The sequence below is a fragment of the Barbatula barbatula genome, assembly GCF_947034865.1.
Source record: "Barbatula barbatula genome assembly, chromosome: 25".
NCBI classification, from domain to species: domain Eukaryota; kingdom Metazoa; phylum Chordata; class Actinopteri; order Cypriniformes; family Nemacheilidae; genus Barbatula; species Barbatula barbatula.
The window spans coordinates 16,789,794-16,808,473 of record NC_136788.1 but is presented as its reverse complement, the minus strand read 5'-3'; the positions used below and the strand labels follow the sequence as shown (position 1 = coordinate 16,808,473).

Genomic DNA, 18,680 nt, shown 5'->3' with positions numbered 1-18,680 from the left:
TGGCAGTAAATCCCGCAGCCTGCTTTATGACGTCATTCGCAGGATCTGTACTTACGCGCTTCCTTTTCCTGTTCGTGTGCGCAGTGTGGACGCACATGGACGCGTAAAATAATAATAATCCAGTAAAATGCGCATTGAGAAGTGTTATTTCTGCTCTGCCCCGGTTTATCCGGGACACGGGATGGCGTTTGTACGCAATGACTGTAAGGTAAGTCATCACATCGACCGTTTCTCATGATTATTATGGTTGCGCTGTACGTCTTGATGTTTTTGTTGTAGAGAGACTGACAGACACCGCTATTAGAACATTTCATGTTTTGACTTATTCAAATATTTGTAGTACTATTTATTGCTTAATGAGTGATATTCCACTTCTGATGCGTCTGTAATCAAGAGATACCACGTCCAGAACCAATTCACCAAAAACACGGCATTCCAGATGCTTTTTGTATTTTCATAAATTCAGATCATTCGTTTTGTCAGTGCCGAGTTTCAATTGGTGTGTTTGTTTTGTAGGTTTTTCAATTCTGCAGGTCAAAATGCCACAAAAGCTTTAAGAAGAAGCGAAACCCAAGAAAGACCAGATGGACCAAATCGTTCCGAAAGGCATCTGGCAAAGAGCTGACGGTGGTGAGCGATTCAACTCAACTTTATTTATAACCCTTTTAAAAAAAAATCTTTGTTACGAAGCAGCTGTACGTGGTACATACTGACAAAAGCTAAACTTTAAAGTTATACAAGTAAAAGCAAAAAAGGGGAACGCAAACATTCTCAAAACTCCACTTCCACAGAACACAAAAAACACAACACAGTTAGTGAGGTTAGAACAGAGCACACATTTAAAATAAAGGAGAGAGAAACAGGTCAAATATTAAACCGGCTATAAATTCCTATATGTGATAATAAATAAATTAAGCAGAATGTTTCATTTAAAGTGATATTAATATACACTTAAACGTTAAATGCTAAAGCTGATGTCAGCAGCCCCCTCCTCCCGGTCAGGCAAACAAAACAGTATGCAAACGATGGCGAGGAACCCAAAACTCCTATGGCAAAAAGAACCTCGGGAGAACCCAGGCCCTGCCAGGGGAATCATCCAATTCCTCTCTGCCATTCAACATATTGCCCTTAACTGATGAGATTAATAAATGCCTTGTAGTTTTATAGACCAGAATGTTGTGTGTAGGGGATTTGTGTCAGCTGTCTCAGATATGTTTGTTTATGTACACATGTAATGTTTTTGCTAGTTTCGTGTCTCTTGTGTCGGTCCATGAATTCCATAATCTGTACGATGAATGATATCAGTTCAGATCTCATTAAGGTTTGGGTCATTCTCCTTGACAGGATAACTCATTGGAATTTGAAAAGCGCAGAAATATTCCAGTTAAATACAACAGAGAACTCTGGAGCAAGACAGGTCAGTTTTTACACCATTAATGAAATGTTAAATGTAATTTACTTTTTATAAAACATTTAATCTTTGTGTTGTTACAGTGGTGGCTATGAAGAAGGTTGAAGCTATCAAACAGAAGAGACAGGCACGATTTATCATGAACAGGTGAGTGTTATGAATTTTAATTCCTACATCTTTTAAGCCTATACAAGCACTTTAGCTATTGAAGTATTTTATTTTCCTAAAATATCACATCAAATGTGTTTATAAAAAATGTACTTATTTTTATACATTTTTGTACGGACTTTTGTTTTCAACATTTAAAAAATCGTTTAATGCACAAATAGGCATTTTGCATTACTTCGTATTTACTTTTGTTAATTCATGTGGTGTTCAGGAATGTTAGTGTGACTTTTCTCTTTACCTCACTATGTTTGAAAGTGCATCAGTTCTGAGCACTGAATAGGTCATCCTAGTATTTCTACTTCTAAAATCACTTACATTGACATTTTTATATTTCCAAAGACTAAAGAAATGTAAAGAGCTTGAGAAGGCAGCAGATATTACTGAAATCAAGAAGAACATTCATCTCATCAAAGCTCCACACGCAGGTGAGATATCCCAGCGGTCTGACGTCATTGAGATGTGCTCCAGAAAACTCTTTTCCTCATGTGTCATGTCTTTCTTTAGGTCAAGCCAAACAGTTGGAGGACAAAATGGTCCAAAAGCTGGCAGAAGATGTGGAAATGGATGAGTAAAGTGAAACCCTGCACAATTGGACTTTCATTTCTCCGGCGGTGCGGAGGATCTGTGTTTTCGTTTTGAAACTAAAGGCTGTGTTGTTGATGTCAGAATGTGTCACTACACAAAAAATTTATATTGAAAACCTGATTCTTTAACATGGACCGTTGATCAGAGTTAAGCATTTTTTAAGCATAAATTCTGCTTTAAAGGTTCTTCTGAGGCTATAAAGACATTGAGGCTATTAAAAACATTCATGTTTTGAGTGCTGTAACTGTTCATTCAGCTGAATATTATGAATTCGTGTGTCCACATGAAAAAAACTAATAAAAGTTCATTTAAACCCAAATAAATCGTTTTTTCAAATATATTCTTAGAAACTAATTGAAAGGTAAAGTACATTTCATGGCACTCATCTGTCTCAAATGTAGTAGGCTTCTGTACATCTGTTATATAGTATACTACCAACCATCCTGATGGGTTTAATGGTGAGTTACAGAATTGTTATTTTAATGTTAAGTAAATAAATAGTTAAGTTGCAAAGGCTGATCACTCCAAAACAAAATCCAGTTTTTTATTTTGTTGTTTTTCATAAAGTTTTATTTGGCGTATTTTTGAGTTTTGCTTCTGCAGTTTAATTAATAAAATAAAAACATGATTTACCTTGTATAATGAATCAAAAACGTTAATTGCATGCAGTGCGTTTACAAATTCCAATTCTAATACTATAAACATAAGCCTTGTCATTTTAACACTAACCGGAAATGTAAATATACAATTTCACCAACCAAACAAGTTTAGTACGCAAACGTAACTGCAATATTATTCAACGATCAGTGTTTCTAATAAGGAAGAAATACATTCTGAAATGTAAACTTTGGAGACGAAAAAATCAATAACATTATTAGCTCAAACGTATGCCTATATTTCTAAGCATCAACATATATTTCCTTTAAACATGTATTATTTATACACTGATTGTCTCTTTTCGTCTCCCACAGTAGTTAACTATAAATGAAAGTTTCCTGAGTTGTGTTTGTCAACACAGTCTTTGAAAACATGTTGGTTTTGTGCTTGATCACAAGTTCTTTACAGGGCTTCCATACTCTGTAGAGGTCTTGTAGGGTCCGGACGTCCTCGGTCGCATCATGAGCTCCGTACGTCTGTCGCAGGAAATGATGGACGAGGAACTGCTGCGAGTATTTCTCCAGACGGAACATCTCTCTGCTCATACTCAGCGTGTCCACGCACCCGGACACCACCTTCCCGAACTCCCCGGACAGCCCGAACTCCCGCAGAACCCTCATCAGAATGGGACAGTCGAACCTTCTGCTGTTGTGTCCCACGAGAAAGGGTCTGTTGACGGTTTTGAGGAATGAAATGAACCCGGTGAGCGCTTGTCTGTGCGGAGTGGTCTGGACGCGTCGCTGACGGAGGTGTAAGCTTCCCTCGTGTACCGTCAGACCCGTGACTCGAGCGGCTCCGTCCGTCATAGGGCACCGGGGCAGCATGTACGCGTTAAACGCTTTCTCTCCGCTGATTGCAGACATCTGGACGATATCACAGCTTAACGTGTCTGCGGATAAAATACACATCGATAAATAACAATCTACTAAACACGTGTATTAGTCTCGTGTTAAATAAAGTTAATGTAGAACTCACCAAGTCCGGTTGTCTCGAGATCGAAAAACACGGGCGTTTCGTGCCCATCATCAGAAATCATCACTTTACCTGTAAAACACATTTACATGTCAATTTCGATTTCGCTCAGTGCGCGAATAAGCGTTACGTCATACATTACACATGGAACATACAAAAATAAATAACAACATACACACAAAGTTGACCGCGGTTACCGCAATACCGATTTATCGTTGATTTGTAAAGTGCAAATAGTTATCTAGAGCTGTTACCATGGCGATTTTCTGTCTGCGTAAACAATTCTAAACAACAACAACGGGCATTCAACTCACAACAAACAAACAAACAGAAAACACGAGAACTCACGATATATCCACCCGAAGAGCCGCGAGAGGAGTGAGATCAGATTCGTGAAGCACATGATTTCTCCGTGTTATCTGTCCGGCGTTGTTCCGCCTCTCAGGTGAGTTTCGTTTCTTTTTCTAGTGCTATAAACTCTGTTCTTATGATGAATTTGCGAGTTAGATCGGGCACACGATTACATCAGATCTTTGTCATTTCCGCGTCTCACGTCGGTTTCGTTTATCAAGTAACATGTGACTATTTTATTCTGATCAAATAATGAACACGTGAGGAGTGAGTGCGCCTCTATCTCTCTCTTTAAGTGTCATCAGATTACCACTGCAACGGTTACCATGGCAATATTCATTCCACTCCCAATAAATAAAACGTGTGATTTAAATAAATTGACTTACCGTGAGTCTCGAGAGTTAGTAAAACCAAATATGTTTTTTTTATATTTTCGTTTTGGAGCGCTCGTCCTGAACGATCTAAAAGCGCTTGATTGAGATGACCAATCAAATGAAAGGAGGCAGAACTCACTGGCCAATCATGTTGTCGGGCGGGCTTTACTCCTGACTGAAAGCGAGTGACGCCTGCTTGTGTATCGAAAGAGCACGAGATGTAAGTAGCTAAACTTAATATTTGTTATATTTCACATTTCTTTTACAATCAAAACTTAAACGTCTAACACTAGTATACAAGAAAGCGAACTTTTACGTTTTATATAATGTAACGCGTTGTGTTATTAAAGGTAGATAACGCATCGTGTGAGAGGATAATTGCGTTATTACGGTTACGTCAACTCTGACGAGGCAGATTAAATCGCTAATTTATTCATCAATGTCATCATTCTTTGCTAAATAACCGCGTGTTACCATTTTAGAAGATGATTAATTGTCTACATGGACAGATAAACAAAAAACATGAGTCAGGATATTTTTTAAATAAGACAGTGGTTATGTTCATTTTCTTTTTACACCCTTACACAGTGATTTTCACATTTAAGAAATATGACAGATTGCACCGCAAACACAGAATTTGAACGCACAGACCGTCCATTAACACAGAGCAGATCATTCAACATAAAATGATAATCATACATTAGAATAGATAATATATCCCTCAGCAATCGAGCACACTTCTGGTCTTAAACATGTTCTTAAATACAGTGACTGTAAAACTTTGACAATAGTGTGGCATGCTACAGTGATTACATATATGCAGGATTAAAAACGAAATTCCCTTCTTGCCATGAATAGGTCACCCAGATGAAAACCGTTGTTTACCACCCTCCTGTTGCTTTAAATCCATGAATGATCTTTGCTGTGGAACACAATTGTACATTTAATGTCTTATGAGCAGTATACTTATGTCTGCGTCAATCTGCTTGAAAATATGAGTGTTATATTCTTATTTCAGATACATATGGTATATCAATAGATAATTTCTAGACAATGAACATTTCTGCACTGGACAGTCCCAATGCTTTTTCACTTTATTAAATGAAAAGGAGTGACCGGGATATCAATAATTGATCTTTTGTATTCTGTGGAAGTCATTTTAGTTCAGAACGTAAATGGACCCCATCACGGGGGTCAGGACGAGTGTTTACCCTCGACGGCTCTGGCTGGAGTATTATCATTGGGTGAAATTACTCTCTTGGAGTTTTTGGGGTTATCAAAAGATAAAATGAAGCGTGATATTGCACAAAGATGAGGGATTTTCTCAATAGGCTATGCCTTTTATCTGTGATAGCAAACATATACACACAACGAAACAAATGTAAACAGCTCTTGGAGACATATTCCCTGTACATTAAGTTCACTGTGTGGTCTCAATATAATTTCTATCTAAAGCGTTTTGCTGTGTCGTTATGCACTTTCTACTTATTAGTTTTTACGTGCCAATGTGCATTAGACTATAATTCTGACAGAACGACAGGATTTGCTTACGCGGGAGAGCCCTGTCTATAAATGTGTTTCTGATACAGTATAATACCACCAGATCAAAAGGAAATCATTTTTGGGTTGTCAACCAAGGTACATTTCGGCAAGGAAAACTAAATGTGTGACTCCAGATGGCACAGTGTAACATTACACCAAAACGTATACTTATATAATTGAAATCAATACATCATCACCACGTACAAAACAAAATATACTTGTACAAATGCAATGTACAAAAACACCAAAAATATTTATGACGTAAAACATCTTTCAAGTCCTGAATCGGTTGCACGTAACACTGAGAAAACAGGGTAAACAGTCAATGACACCAGCAAAGCATTGTGGAACGCAAACATGTCACATCCCTTCAGCACGATTCTTCAGAAGAGTGTCAATCTTAAACTGACCGAAAACAAAAAAACATCACAATAAATCTCACAAAAGCGTCAACCGCGTCACACATTTCATACTAAAATCTGAAGACATATTTAGCTGGATGCAAACATTGGCCATGTCATTGAAATAAACTAGACATTTTTGAAGTAAAGTGATAAAACAGTAAGTTCTGGTCCTTGATTCTGATTGGTTGAGCAGAGTTCTAAGATGTAATAAAATAACTCGATTTGTAACTGCTGACCGCATTACATAGCCTAAATATCACTTTATTTTATGAAACCTTGCTATATATATTGAATAACTGTTTTATAAGTCCTGTGAAATAGTGGGTAACAAGTGCATTTTATAACGAACTCCACTTCACGCCCTTAGCTGTTATGAAATGCACTGTAACCCACTGCTTCTTGGGGCTTATTGCTTTAATATACTGTAGAAGAGAGAATCACGAAAAAACAAAGACAATTCAGAGATAAGATTAGGTAAATTGACTAAATTCTCGATGGGATAAAAACAAATTCAATTATTTTACCTTTTTATTATTAAGCTGTAATGTAACTAGAAAAGGCTTTTGTGAGATTCACTTTTATAATAAACATACAGACATAAACACAAGAGTCACACCGTACGGACACATAATAAAACCTTTCACATGGGTCGATCAGCAGCACAGGGATTTCAGCTATTTACACAATTCTTTTGACCCTTATCAATAATATAATCATATTATTTTACATATTTAGCACGTTATCAAAGATTCTCGTAATCATAGAGTGAAAACAATGTAGCAACATAGCATGCAGTCAATGGAAGTCACATGACCTCCTCTCATTGGCTCAGGTCTGTTCTGTAAACATGAAAACGGACTTGACGGCTTAAAAATCGTTCTTTCTCTGTTCGACTATTCTCAGAATCTATGGACCGGTCCAGCTGGTCCACTTTACAGTCAGTAGGTCGTAGATATCAAGGCGATCACTTGTGATATCCAGCATTTTGTTTTCCATTTTTGTTTGCATTTTAGTTTCTTCCGTTAAAAACTGCATTTGTACATCTCGAAGTCTTTCAGCTATGAAAGCGTCACACGCTAACATCACACCATGAATTCGTTACTTCCATAGAGCACTAGAGGCTGAGCAGAACCGAAATCATGTTCTCTCCTGCGACCGCCTCCCTCTCCTGGCTCACGGGTCTTTGGCGGGCAGCTCCGGTTCCCTCTGGGCCGCGGCCGGGTTTTCTCCGAGCTGGAGGCACATCGCGTGGTCAGGGAAGCTTGTTCTGAGGCTTCTTGGTCGAGAAGAACGTGCAAGTCTCCTCCGGGAGAAGCCGAGGAAAAGAGAGGTCCGGAGGACGAAGAGCGGAACCGATAGGGAGGTGTGGATGACACGGAGTACAGGGAGTCCACAGAGTCCAGAGATTCAGGCTGCCGGCGTAAAGCTCGTCTGCTTTTGGACTCCGACTTCCTGCAGCGTTTGCCAGAACATTTTTCTGAAAAGGAGAAACAAAGATAACAGTTAAGAACAACTTCAAAGAACTGAAAGATGTGTAAGTATGGACAGCTGCGTGCTGTGTTTTGACCGGGATGACAGACCTGATCACTACGTAACAAAAACAAAGAGCGGTTATTTTTAAGCAGACTTTTCCTTTAAGCTCAGATCAGATACAGTACCTTCTGATTCCATGAGGTTTTCTGAGCTGTCGGCTGTTCCGATGGACGCTTCCGACTCCAGCATCTCATCTTCAGAGGCTCTGGGCTCCAAAGCCAACATCTCGTACGTCAGCTCTTCTCTAAACACACACAAATACAGATAAATGCACAATCAATGACATGTAGGCACCAGTGTTATAATTAAAGTGAACAAAAACGATTAAACCGTTCCCGTTGAAATAAAATAAAATATAGGCCTAAGTATTATTTGAAAAGCGAGAACCATGGTGTCTTAGCAATAACGTGATATAAGTTTAAGCTAAACCACTAAAATGATTAAAGCAAAACATAAAAACTCAAACGAAAACAAACTAAACTAAACTTATAAAGCAACCTAAAATAATTTAGCACAAAACAAATGTACAAATATTCATTGACACAAAAAAATATACTATGTGAAAACTAAACTAGTTTGACATTTGATTAAAACCAAATTTTCCAAGCTTTAAACTAACTTCTCTTTCTGCAGGTTTTCTATCTGTTGGGTCAAAACTCTCTCTTCTTGCTGCATGGCTGCTTGCTGTTGCTCAGTCATCCCAGACTCCGCCCCCTCCTCACCCGGCTCCTCCCTCTCTGCCATCCGCGGGCTCAAGGGCGGCGAAGGTGTGTGGCAACCGCTCTTGCGCAAACGTGCCTTACTCTGGGGAGAAAGAACCGTATGACATACCCATGACATCATGAGTGAAGGTGCGTCAACATGCAGCGATTTATAAACCTGACGGCAGGCTGAAATCACATGTTTAATGTAAACACCTTCATTGTGCGGCTCAGCCGTGAGCTGAAAACAGACCTTACACATTCACATCCATTGCTGTGTGTAGATGTGTTCACTCACAACATTAAACTAACACATCGAAGAAAAGTAAAGAGATCGCACGAGGTAAAAACAACGATTCTCAACGTTCGCTAATGAAAACACACTAACACACACACAGACCCCAAAACTAAAACACACACTAACAATTTAGTCCATCTCTGAAACACACACACAGTAGCTGAGTTTTACCTTTTTAACCGTGTTTAGCTGTGTAATAAGGCAGCAGAAGAAATAAAACAGGAGCAATTATTAGTAAGAATGTGTTTTTACATCGCATGCAACAAAAGAAGCGGGACGTGACAACATCATCGCACATCATTGGACGGTACGCTCCTCCACACCTGTCACAACCAATCACACGACAGCGCTTCACGATTAGCCGAGTCGCAGATAGTAAACACATTATGACCACAGACGGCTGCTATGGTGACAGACGACGCTACATGACACGCACTAGCCATAGCGTCACGTAGATGTTTCCACGTGAATACTTACCGGAGTGACAGTTCTCGAAATGCCAATAAATCTAACCGCTATAAGAACAGGTTTCTGGAAGGAGGATGAAAAAAAGGAGCGAGGGGAAGAAAACAGGATTAGCAGGAATCATCACCTCCCATGAATACTGTAGAACAGTTGAAAAAGTTAATTTATGTTTAATATGTAAAATGGCACAAGGTATTGATAAACGTATACTTGTCTACATGGCTTTAATGTGGTTTTGGTAGATAAAAGATCACTCTATTATTCTATTCATGTAAGGTGATGTGTAAGGGTGGGAGGCGGGGCTACAGATGGGCGGGAGCACCGTTAGGGTCTGGGGACATACGTGACTCCTGTGTTAAATCACTCACCATCGAGCGCCGGATGTGTGTGAGGCGACTCTTGGCTTTGCTCTCTGCAAACTCAAGCGTGTTGATGTCCTTCAGACGGGCTTTATATTTCCTCATCTGCTCACAGATGATCAGCTCCACACACCTGAGGGGTCAAAGGTCAAACATACAAGCATAAACCTAAATGTGTACATAAACAAAGAGTAGCAGAGCAGTATTTTACGGTTTCTTACGCAGTGGTCTTGCTGATGTCTCGGACGCTTTGTAGGGGGTCGGTGGTGTCTGGACAGCGCAGTATGCAGGGTGCAAACACGATGGCCAGAGCGTTAGCGGACATGCGGTTCGTATCTTCCTGGAATGAGATCCTAAAGCCCAGAACAATTGCGCCATACTTAGAAATGTCAAATTATGTTTACAATTTGCGTTTAAAATCATTTCATATTCATAAATTAAAAATGATAAAAAATTGATAATATAAACATTATTAAAAAAGTATTAAAAAAGGATTTCATATAAAAATATGAAAAAGAACAATACAAATGTTACTGTTTGTACTGTACTTTATTTTATTTATTATCTATTCTAAACTATATTTTATTTTATTTTTATTCTTAACTGGTTAATTTTTATTTTTCTTATTTCTTCTAAACTATGTTATTTTATTTTTTATTCTTAACTGGTTACTTTTATTTTTCTTATTTCTTAACTGTTTTATCAAATGGATATTTTTAATTTCTTCTATGTAAAGCACTTTGAATTGCCATTGTGTATGAAATGTGCTATACAAATAAACTTGCCTTGCCTATAGTCATTATAACAATTACAAAATTCATTTCATATTCATTAATAATAACTAATAAAAAAATAAACAACATAAACATGATTTAAATATAATAAAAACTATTTAATATAAAAATAAATAATAAAAGAACAATACAAATATTACTAATTATAATACTATAGTCATAATAACAATAACAAACTTCCCCAATGATAAATTCTAAAGGAAAACTGTTTACTTGACGATAGTAAAATTATTTGAAAATGATTGTAACCCCAAAAGTATTTGAACCTTCCCACTTAAAAATGTAATAAAAATCTAGGCAAGAATTAATTTTTTATAAAACAATGCCGTCGATAATGCAAATTTTACCTGACTAGATGAAATATGAGTCTCTCCAGCGTGCTCAGGTGAGTTCTGCTGAGTTGATCCATGATCGCATAAACGCTCTGGACGCTCTCGCGTTTATCCTGTAGAACTGCATCAATAAGCACATGCTCAATTATTTCCAGATAAATCTACAACAGCACTCTCAGATGACATAGACGTTTCAAGAGCATTAGATCTATATGATCAAGTTTGAAAGACGAGAGAAAGAACATGAGAGGCTCATACCCATCGCCCTGAGGAACTCCTCGTAGAGTTCAAAGGTCATGAGGGGGTTAGGGAGGTCGCGCAGCCACTGTTTCAGAACGCTCGCGATGACGTGAATGTTGTAGTCGTCCAAATTCACACCATTCACATCTGTCAAGAAGACAACCAAGAACTCACAATGAGTTTCTTTTCAAAGAATATCTCACTGTTTATTAGAAAAATAGTTTGACATTTGAGTACTCAAATTTACGAATAAAATGACGAAAGGAGCACATCACTCGATAGCATTAAATGTTCTTCTTGGCTTTAGGATGGCAAACATCTTACCTGTATCCAAGCCCTGTTTGAGTTCTTTGATTTTATTGGTGGATCCGGACTTTCTATAGATGCCCTCCGTGTAGAGTCCGTGCATCTCGATGTAGTTGATCAGTTTCTCCACCACCAGCGGGACGGTTCTCTCGTCGCTGGTTAAACGGGTCAACTCCACGCCGAACTGTCGTGAAGATTGCTCGGGATCAAACTGGGCGGACACATGCATGCGTACACAGACGGACAGACAGACAGACATAAAAAATGACCTGCATGAAAACGTTGCTTTAGCGCGATATGAAAAGCAGTATGGAGTCACACACAACTGATGACGGCACGGTGACATCATTCGTTGTGAAAATGAAGCGCTTTTTCTTTAACCGGAGTTTAGGTGGTCTTACCTTCTTACTGCATTTGGTGGTCATCCTCAGACAGCACTTTCTGTGACACGCGTAACGACACACTGCCAGAAACACAAAGAGAAACGTTCAACCGCTATAACAGCTCAGATCCTCAGAAATACGAGAAACGGGAGAAAGAAAAACGTGTTTGCCATTTTGTGGAGGATGGAGGATGGCACGTTTCATCTAAGACATTTCCTGAACTCACAGGCAGAATGAGATTCGCTGAAAGAATAACTCACGTTTGCACACGCAGGCCTTGTCCATCATCCAGATGAGAGACGAGCAGAACTCACAGTAGGTCGGGATGCTGTACTGAGTGGATTTGAAGATGTGACCCATGTGCTCTTCTACCTGCAGAGGGCAGCAGAGAGCTGCGGTCACAATCTACAATGCACACTACGTATACACTATACTGCTCACTAGTGAGGTGTAACTAGTGTGCAGTATGCATAGAAAATTCCCGGGCTTTGCGTACATGCATGTTGAGATTTATTCACTATGTACAATAATGATGTGAATGGAATGTAAATACTATTTACATACAATGTCCGATTCCTTTTTTCTTCGCTTTTTTCTCTCGGGTTTGGGGGCCTGAAATGATGAAGAGTCACACGGGACGAGGTTGTTATAGAATTGTACTATTATAATTGATCGAAATCAAATAAAATATTGGTTTAAATGTATTTTTAATAGTTTAGATGTCTATAATTGCTAAATTCAATTAAAATAAATTCTAAAAATAAAACAAAACTATAATAATTCTGCCAAAAGACCATCAGAAGACCAGAGGAGGAAGATGAGCTTAAGAGAGTAGTTTTACCTTACTGATGGTTCCGTCCATGGGCTTGTATTCAGTCATGAACTCATCTAGGAAGACTTTAAAGGTGTTGACCCAGACTTTAACAGGAGACTCGCTCCAGTCGCGCTGCTCCAGACGCATGCTCTTCTCCAGGATGTGCTCGAACAGAGCGTAGAGATCTTTATAACGGATACTCCTGCCGTCATCCATCTAAGAGACAAACACAGAGAGAAAATTCAGAGCTGAACTGAATCTTGAAGAAACATCTCGGGTCGCGATGACATCTGAGGAACTCACGGCCAGAGCAGTTGAATAAGAGTCAAAGATATTCAGACGAAATTCTTTCAGGGCTTTTTTGAACACGACGTCCACCGGTGAGTCCTTCTGACAGTCCTCAGCGTTCAGATCACTGATCTATAAAATCATCAGAGAACACAAGATTCACATCGGGATTAGAATCTGTACGGATGCTCAGCGCTACAACTAAAAGATGACCGTTCTAGAAACATAAAACCCAGAATTGAAATGAAATATTTTATAAATTTGAAATAAAATATAGGCCTAAATTAAAAGTTGAGGCCCTGGAAATAAAAAAAACGTAAAATTAAAATTAAAGCAACATTAAAAACAAATAAATGATAAAAGCACATAATAAAATGTAGCTAAAATTAACAAAAACTTCAAATATAAAAAGTTCAAATTATTAATAGAACTACAGTTAAAAAGAACTAATAAAAACTAAATGAATGTCTAAGAGAATTAATGATTAAACTCTTGACAATTTGATCAAATGTGCTGTGAACATAAAGGATTTTTAATCATTTTAAGATAAAATGTTTTTTCAGCCAAAATATATTTTTTAACAGTAACGCTGGTCTTTATCTAAGTGTTATTACGATGTCTCACGACTCAAATAACGTCTCTCGGCTAGTCGTTACGAAGACAGAATGTTAAACAGAGAAACGCATGAAGACCTTCTTCATGAGGAAATCGTTCATGTAGCGGTAGTCCGAGGTGCTGGTGAGGATGTGGAGCGAGTCGTTCTGCCAGGCGTTAGATTCTAGAGACACGCTGCTGATCTTGACGCTGCGTCTCCTATTCATCGACATCATGCCCATCATCAACGGCTCCCGGTTCTCTTTGCTGTCTTTCCTACGCTCAGAGAGTCCAGCATGCTCTGGACTTACCGGTGGAGAGTCTGAAAGAGACACAACGTTAGTAGAAGACACACGTGTAAAGAATAACATGTGAGAAACATGACGCACTGTTTCTTCTGTCGGTGAGCTCAGAATCAGCTGAATGTCCACGGCTGGACATCTTCTTATCTCCGTGCTTGCTTTTGCTCCAGAAGCGCATCTTCCCACGGACCCTGTAAACAAAGCAGGTCAAGAATGAATTTTATGGAAGATGAAACATAAACCAACAAGACCGAAGAGTCGCTGACCTGCTGTCTGTGTTAGACAAAGACTTTCTGAGAGACTCCATCTTCCCAAGATCTCCAGAGGACATGGTCTTCTGAAGCTTTTTCTGCTCCTTCTGAGATGATTTCAGTGAAGAAGAAAAGACTCCAATTAAACGCTGAATACACTTTCTTTGAGGTTAATCGTGGACACCAGATTGGATTTGAGAATTTTAGTTTTGTAAAAGGCTGTAGAGATGAGACAGTGTTTGAACCCAGAGCTATTCAATAAATAAACCCAACCCAGACATCAACTGCGAGAGAGAAGAAGAGTATTAGAGAAAGGTTGTGAGTTTAAAACAATCAAGAGACTCCATTTTGTCTGAGTTGACATCACATGCATGAGCTTGGCCCGCAAACTTCACGTATCTTGAGAAGGTCTTGATGTGAAAAGAAGGGATGCAGGTTCCAGTAAAAAGAAGTGAAGAGTTTTCCGAAGTTGGTTAAACTAGAACAGTGTTAAGCCGATGTCATTTAGGATTATTAGTCTTCTACTGGATTAGTGGTCTGAAGGATGAGTTGGTCAAACTGGTTAAATCGTGACCCAGAGAGGGTTCAGTAACTGAGATCAGGAACCAGTTTTGGTCTCTGTGATCAGCTTTACCATCTCAGAGTCGCTGTCGAAGACGGGGTCAAGCGAACCCAGGGATTCTGGAAGAGTCAGGGTGCGAGACAGCACAGGTCTGTACTCGTATTTGTCGTCTTCATCTTCATTCGAATCGACCTCCATGCTACAGGCACGGGTCAGGAAGTCAGAGCGCGTCCCGGCCATGCGGGCTTTCTTTTTACGACCCCCTTCGGTCACCTGATCATTCATAGTGATGGTGTTAAATCAATAGCTAGATATGATTTTGTACCCATGTTTTGGGTCAAAGTCGTTCCTGAAAAACATACTGTACAACAACACTTGGCTTTTTTACATTTGGGAAGTTGTCATGAGAGTATGAAGATGTTTGCGTGTTCTCACCTCTCTGTTCTTTAGCGATCTGTATCCCGCTTCTCTTTGGATAGCCAAAGAACGTTCTTGATTCACCAGGTCTTTATCGGACCTGAAAGACATAAAGCAGACAGCTTTACTGATCACGATCTATATGTATGCTGGAGTTCAACATGGACTGTCTATGTCTAAACTCACTTGGAGAAGGTGAGTCGGCTGCGTTTGGGAGGGAAGGCCAGATTGGACGATTTCTCTTTCATACTTATACTGATGCTCTTTGTCACTTTCTTCTGAGCTTGTGCTTCCTTTTTGGACTCTGAGGTCACTTCCTGTACTGACGTCTCCGCCCTCCGGTCCAGCTGGAGGGGTTGAGAGGTGGGCAGAGAAGTGGACAGGTCACGATTGGTTTGAGGCTCAGGGGTTGACTGGAGGTTTAGAAGATCTGGAGTGGCATCTCCATTCCATCGATCTTCCGGGAATGTTTCCTGGTGGACGGCATCAGGTATCTCCACAGTTTCCTTCTCTAGTTTTTGTAGAGTTTCCAGGCTTTTCGGCTCCTCAGAATTCTCCTTCTGCATGCTGATAATGACAATCACAGAGTCCTTCTTCTCCTGGACCTGCCTACTGCTGGTCGGTGTCTGCGGCAGACTTTTGACCGGACTGCTCTCTTCATCTGGAATGTAAAAGCGGGGCTTTAAGGACGGTAGAGTTGACTGAACTGAATCGAGTGAGTCTTCATTCTGATGGACCTCCATTGGCTTGGATTTTTCTGAAGCGGACATCTGATGAGGACGCGCAGACGTCTCAAGCTCTTCATCATGAACGTTGAGGATCTTGAAACTTTCTTGGCTGTCTAGAGAAGCTTGAGGTGACGCAGCCACACATTCTGAGTGTTGAATAGGAAGCATGCTGTCTGATATTTCAGTCTCATCTGAATTAGGCAATGATCCGGATCGGACTTTGAGCAGCTCTAAACTGAACGTAGCTTGTTCAAGCTCTCGTTTTCTCCTGCTCTCACGTTTGTTACGGCTCTTCAACGTGCTGTCGTCCACTATTCGAGCAGGTTCTGCAGATGGCTCCTGTTCCTCCAGTGGAGGGTCCTCGGCTGAGGATCCAGACGTCTGAGTGTCCAAGTGAGCGATCGGGACTTCGGCCGTGTCTTGAAGGACGTGTAAGCTATTTGTTACAGTGTTGTGATGACCCGCAATATTTAGGCTTTTCATCAGTCTTTGTTTCTCTCGCAGAATGTGATACCTTGAAAAAAGATTGTTGACATACAGTAAGAGTGCAGAGATGTAAGAACAGTGTGTAATAACAATAAGAACTGATTTGCTTGGAAAACTGAAAAGAGGAATTTGTAGGTGTAAAGTAAATAGATCTTATTTCAATCTCATGTTTACATTGAACTATGAGTAATCCCGGGGACGTTTTGGTTTGTTATTCTGTTCTTTCCGTTACCTTTGTCGAGCCTGATGCCCCCTGCAGGCTGCCTGGAGCATTATGACGGCCCTGTGCTGCTGCAGGTATCTCTGTCTCTGTCTGTACGTCCTCCAGGTCGTCTGTATGAGGCCGGCCGCATTCTCTCTCGTCCGAACACACCTCCTCCATTGCCTTTGGATGACCAGCGCTGCGTTCTTCTGCAGCGCATACAGTCGCCTCTCGCTGTATCCTCTCCACGCCGCCTGCAGACACACTGCCGCCTCCTGCTGGAGCTCCAGGTCACACGTGCTCTGCGTGGCATGCGTCAGTATACATTGACGCCACCAGCGCTACATTGACAGACAGAAAGGAGACAATCAAACGACCAGGACCAGACAACATCTAATCAAACCTTGTCTTGTTTTTCACGTGCCACGTTTGAGGAAATAAATCAAGAATCGCAAAAAGTCTGACACCAAAGGATGTTTTGAGCTTTAAAGGACTTTCGAGCCTCGCAGATGTGGCATTTTCAACACACGTTGAATTTCCCATTTGTGGGAATTTGTGTTGGCAGGTCAATAAAGCATTCGGATGATCCAAGGAAACAAAAAAAATCTAAACATTCCGTTTGCGTTTTACAACATCAAAAGATTGATGACATGAAACATCAGCATCAGTTTGAAAACATTCTCGCTAGGGAGTTTATAGACTGTAACAGGGCTGAATAACCAAAAATAATAAACACATTATTGTTTCAGCTTCAGTTTATTCACACACTTTTACTGGTTTATTTGAACAAAAACTTCAGTACCTGAATGAGTCGGGCGGCTCGTCTTTGACTGCAGAAAAGTTTTCTCTCCTGATGACCTCTGAAGCGTCGCTGTAAACACACGATCCTCCTCAGCACCTCCTGATGAAGCTCATCCTGCAACTTCTGACGCGACGGCTCACGCGAAAACACCTGATGATAGACAGATCAAAAGAAAAATGATGCCATGAATATGCATTCATATTAACATGGTGAGTTTTACACAAAATAAATGTTAGTTACCATTGTTCGGCCCACTTGATATGCGTTTGAATCAAGGTCTGTGGTTCGCAGAAATTCTCTGATGCTCATTTGAGAAGGACAGAATCCAGCCGGTAACAGCAGATGAAAGTGATGAGCAAAATCCTAAAAACACACACGATCTCTTAAAACCATTCACTTCATAATGAAGTTTATGCGAGTGTGTTTTACTTACCCGAAAGGTGTATTTGACACTGTAGCCAGACTGACGTATCCGAACCGTCTCAAGCATTCCAGTATATCTCAGCTGTCTCAGAACGAGCGCGTCATTGAAACGCAGGGGAAGCTACAAGAGACAAAGACATCAAATCAAACTAAACATAAACGTAGGGTTTATATTTCAAAAATCTGATGAAACGCACCTTCTCTGCATTTGACCGGATGCATTTCACAAAGTACGGCTCAGACTGACCCAACGTTTCCATCAATTTATTCAAAGAAACCTGAATCACAAGAGACCAAAGTCAATATTAATCCTCACATCTCTCAAAACCAGCGGTTCTCAAACCGGGGGGGGCAAGATGGATCAACGGGAGCCACAGATGTCTTGGCTTTTTATCAAGCATCTGAAAAATAAGACCACCAGCCAAAAGAATTGATGTTCCAGCATTGTAAAACTGAATATGTTTTTGTTTAAATAAAATGTACGGTTTAAGATCTTTTTTTAAGTCTTTATTTGGGAGGCTGCAAAGCAATGTGCACAAAGGGGGCCTTACAACAAAAGACATTCAAAATGTAATTTCTAGCCGTATCTCTAAACAATACTTTCACTGCTTCAGTCAGTTTACATATGAAAATGTGGAATGATTGAATTATGACTTCATTACTTTCAAAACATCACACATTAACTGGGAGTTGGATAGGGCGAGATCTCACATTGAACTGCGCGCTGATGCTCGGCGGTTTCTTCTTCTTGTGTAGATGAAGCAGTGATTTAGTGATGCGGTCGTGAAGCGTCAGACAGCTCAAATACTTCAGCGATTTCACGTCCAGCAGGTGCTGAGGACACAAGAAAACTTCACATTATTGCCAACGGAGCAAGAGAGAATCTAGCTCAGCATGTTAAACCGTCGGCTCCGGTTTTTGCGTCACGCATGTCTT

The 18,680-nt window shown here is 40.1% G+C and overlaps 3 protein-coding genes across 3 annotated transcripts in view; 1 reads left to right on the top strand and 2 right to left on the bottom strand.

Moving 5' to 3' along the window:
• Positions 1 to 31: 31 nt before the first annotated feature.
• On the top strand, positions 32 to 2,802 carry rsl24d1 (ribosomal L24 domain containing 1). The gene is made up of 6 exons (XM_079450229.1): positions 32 to 208; positions 517 to 630; positions 1,345 to 1,417; positions 1,495 to 1,558; positions 1,919 to 2,004; positions 2,084 to 2,802. Exons 1-6 carry the CDS (start codon positions 128 to 130, stop codon positions 2,149 to 2,151), a joined length of 486 nt encoding a protein of 161 aa, XP_079306355.1. The 5' UTR covers positions 32 to 127; the 3' UTR covers positions 2,152 to 2,802.
• Positions 2,682 to 4,387, bottom strand: plex9.1 (PML-like exon 9.1). The gene is made up of 3 exons (XM_079450228.1): positions 4,142 to 4,387; positions 3,797 to 3,865; positions 2,682 to 3,710 (listed from the first exon to the last, which is right to left on the bottom strand). Exons 1-3 carry the CDS (start codon positions 4,194 to 4,196, stop codon positions 3,139 to 3,141), a joined length of 696 nt encoding a protein of 231 aa, XP_079306354.1. The 5' UTR covers positions 4,197 to 4,387; the 3' UTR covers positions 2,682 to 3,138.
• Positions 4,388 to 5,059: 672 nt separating this feature from the next.
• myo9ab (myosin IXAb) overlaps positions 5,060 to 18,680 on the bottom strand; it is a 35,028-nt gene continuing 21,407 nt past the window's right edge. The window contains exons 18-43 of the mRNA XM_079450227.1: positions 18,456 to 18,578; positions 17,942 to 18,022; positions 17,755 to 17,865; positions 17,562 to 17,684; positions 17,322 to 17,471; positions 16,550 to 16,860; positions 15,290 to 16,345; positions 15,122 to 15,203; positions 14,759 to 14,959; positions 14,140 to 14,231; positions 13,961 to 14,064; positions 13,670 to 13,893; positions 12,993 to 13,109; positions 12,717 to 12,905; positions 12,440 to 12,487; positions 12,136 to 12,247; positions 11,894 to 11,955; positions 11,511 to 11,703; positions 11,205 to 11,333; positions 10,962 to 11,067; positions 10,042 to 10,173; positions 9,830 to 9,953; positions 9,474 to 9,527; positions 8,617 to 8,801; positions 8,123 to 8,241; positions 5,060 to 7,941 (exon numbers count right to left, since the gene is read on the bottom strand). Coding sequence (XP_079306353.1) covers positions 7,547 to 7,941; positions 8,123 to 8,241; positions 8,617 to 8,801; positions 9,474 to 9,527; positions 9,830 to 9,953; positions 10,042 to 10,173; positions 10,962 to 11,067; positions 11,205 to 11,333; positions 11,511 to 11,703; positions 11,894 to 11,955; positions 12,136 to 12,247; positions 12,440 to 12,487; positions 12,717 to 12,905; positions 12,993 to 13,109; positions 13,670 to 13,893; positions 13,961 to 14,064; positions 14,140 to 14,231; positions 14,759 to 14,959; positions 15,122 to 15,203; positions 15,290 to 16,345; positions 16,550 to 16,860; positions 17,322 to 17,471; positions 17,562 to 17,684; positions 17,755 to 17,865; positions 17,942 to 18,022; positions 18,456 to 18,578 — 4,623 coding nt within the window. The 3' untranslated portion in view covers positions 5,060 to 7,546. The remainder of the gene's footprint in view (positions 7,942 to 8,122; positions 8,242 to 8,616; positions 8,802 to 9,473; positions 9,528 to 9,829; positions 9,954 to 10,041; positions 10,174 to 10,961; positions 11,068 to 11,204; positions 11,334 to 11,510; positions 11,704 to 11,893; positions 11,956 to 12,135; positions 12,248 to 12,439; positions 12,488 to 12,716; positions 12,906 to 12,992; positions 13,110 to 13,669; positions 13,894 to 13,960; positions 14,065 to 14,139; positions 14,232 to 14,758; positions 14,960 to 15,121; positions 15,204 to 15,289; positions 16,346 to 16,549; positions 16,861 to 17,321; positions 17,472 to 17,561; positions 17,685 to 17,754; positions 17,866 to 17,941; positions 18,023 to 18,455; positions 18,579 to 18,680) is intronic.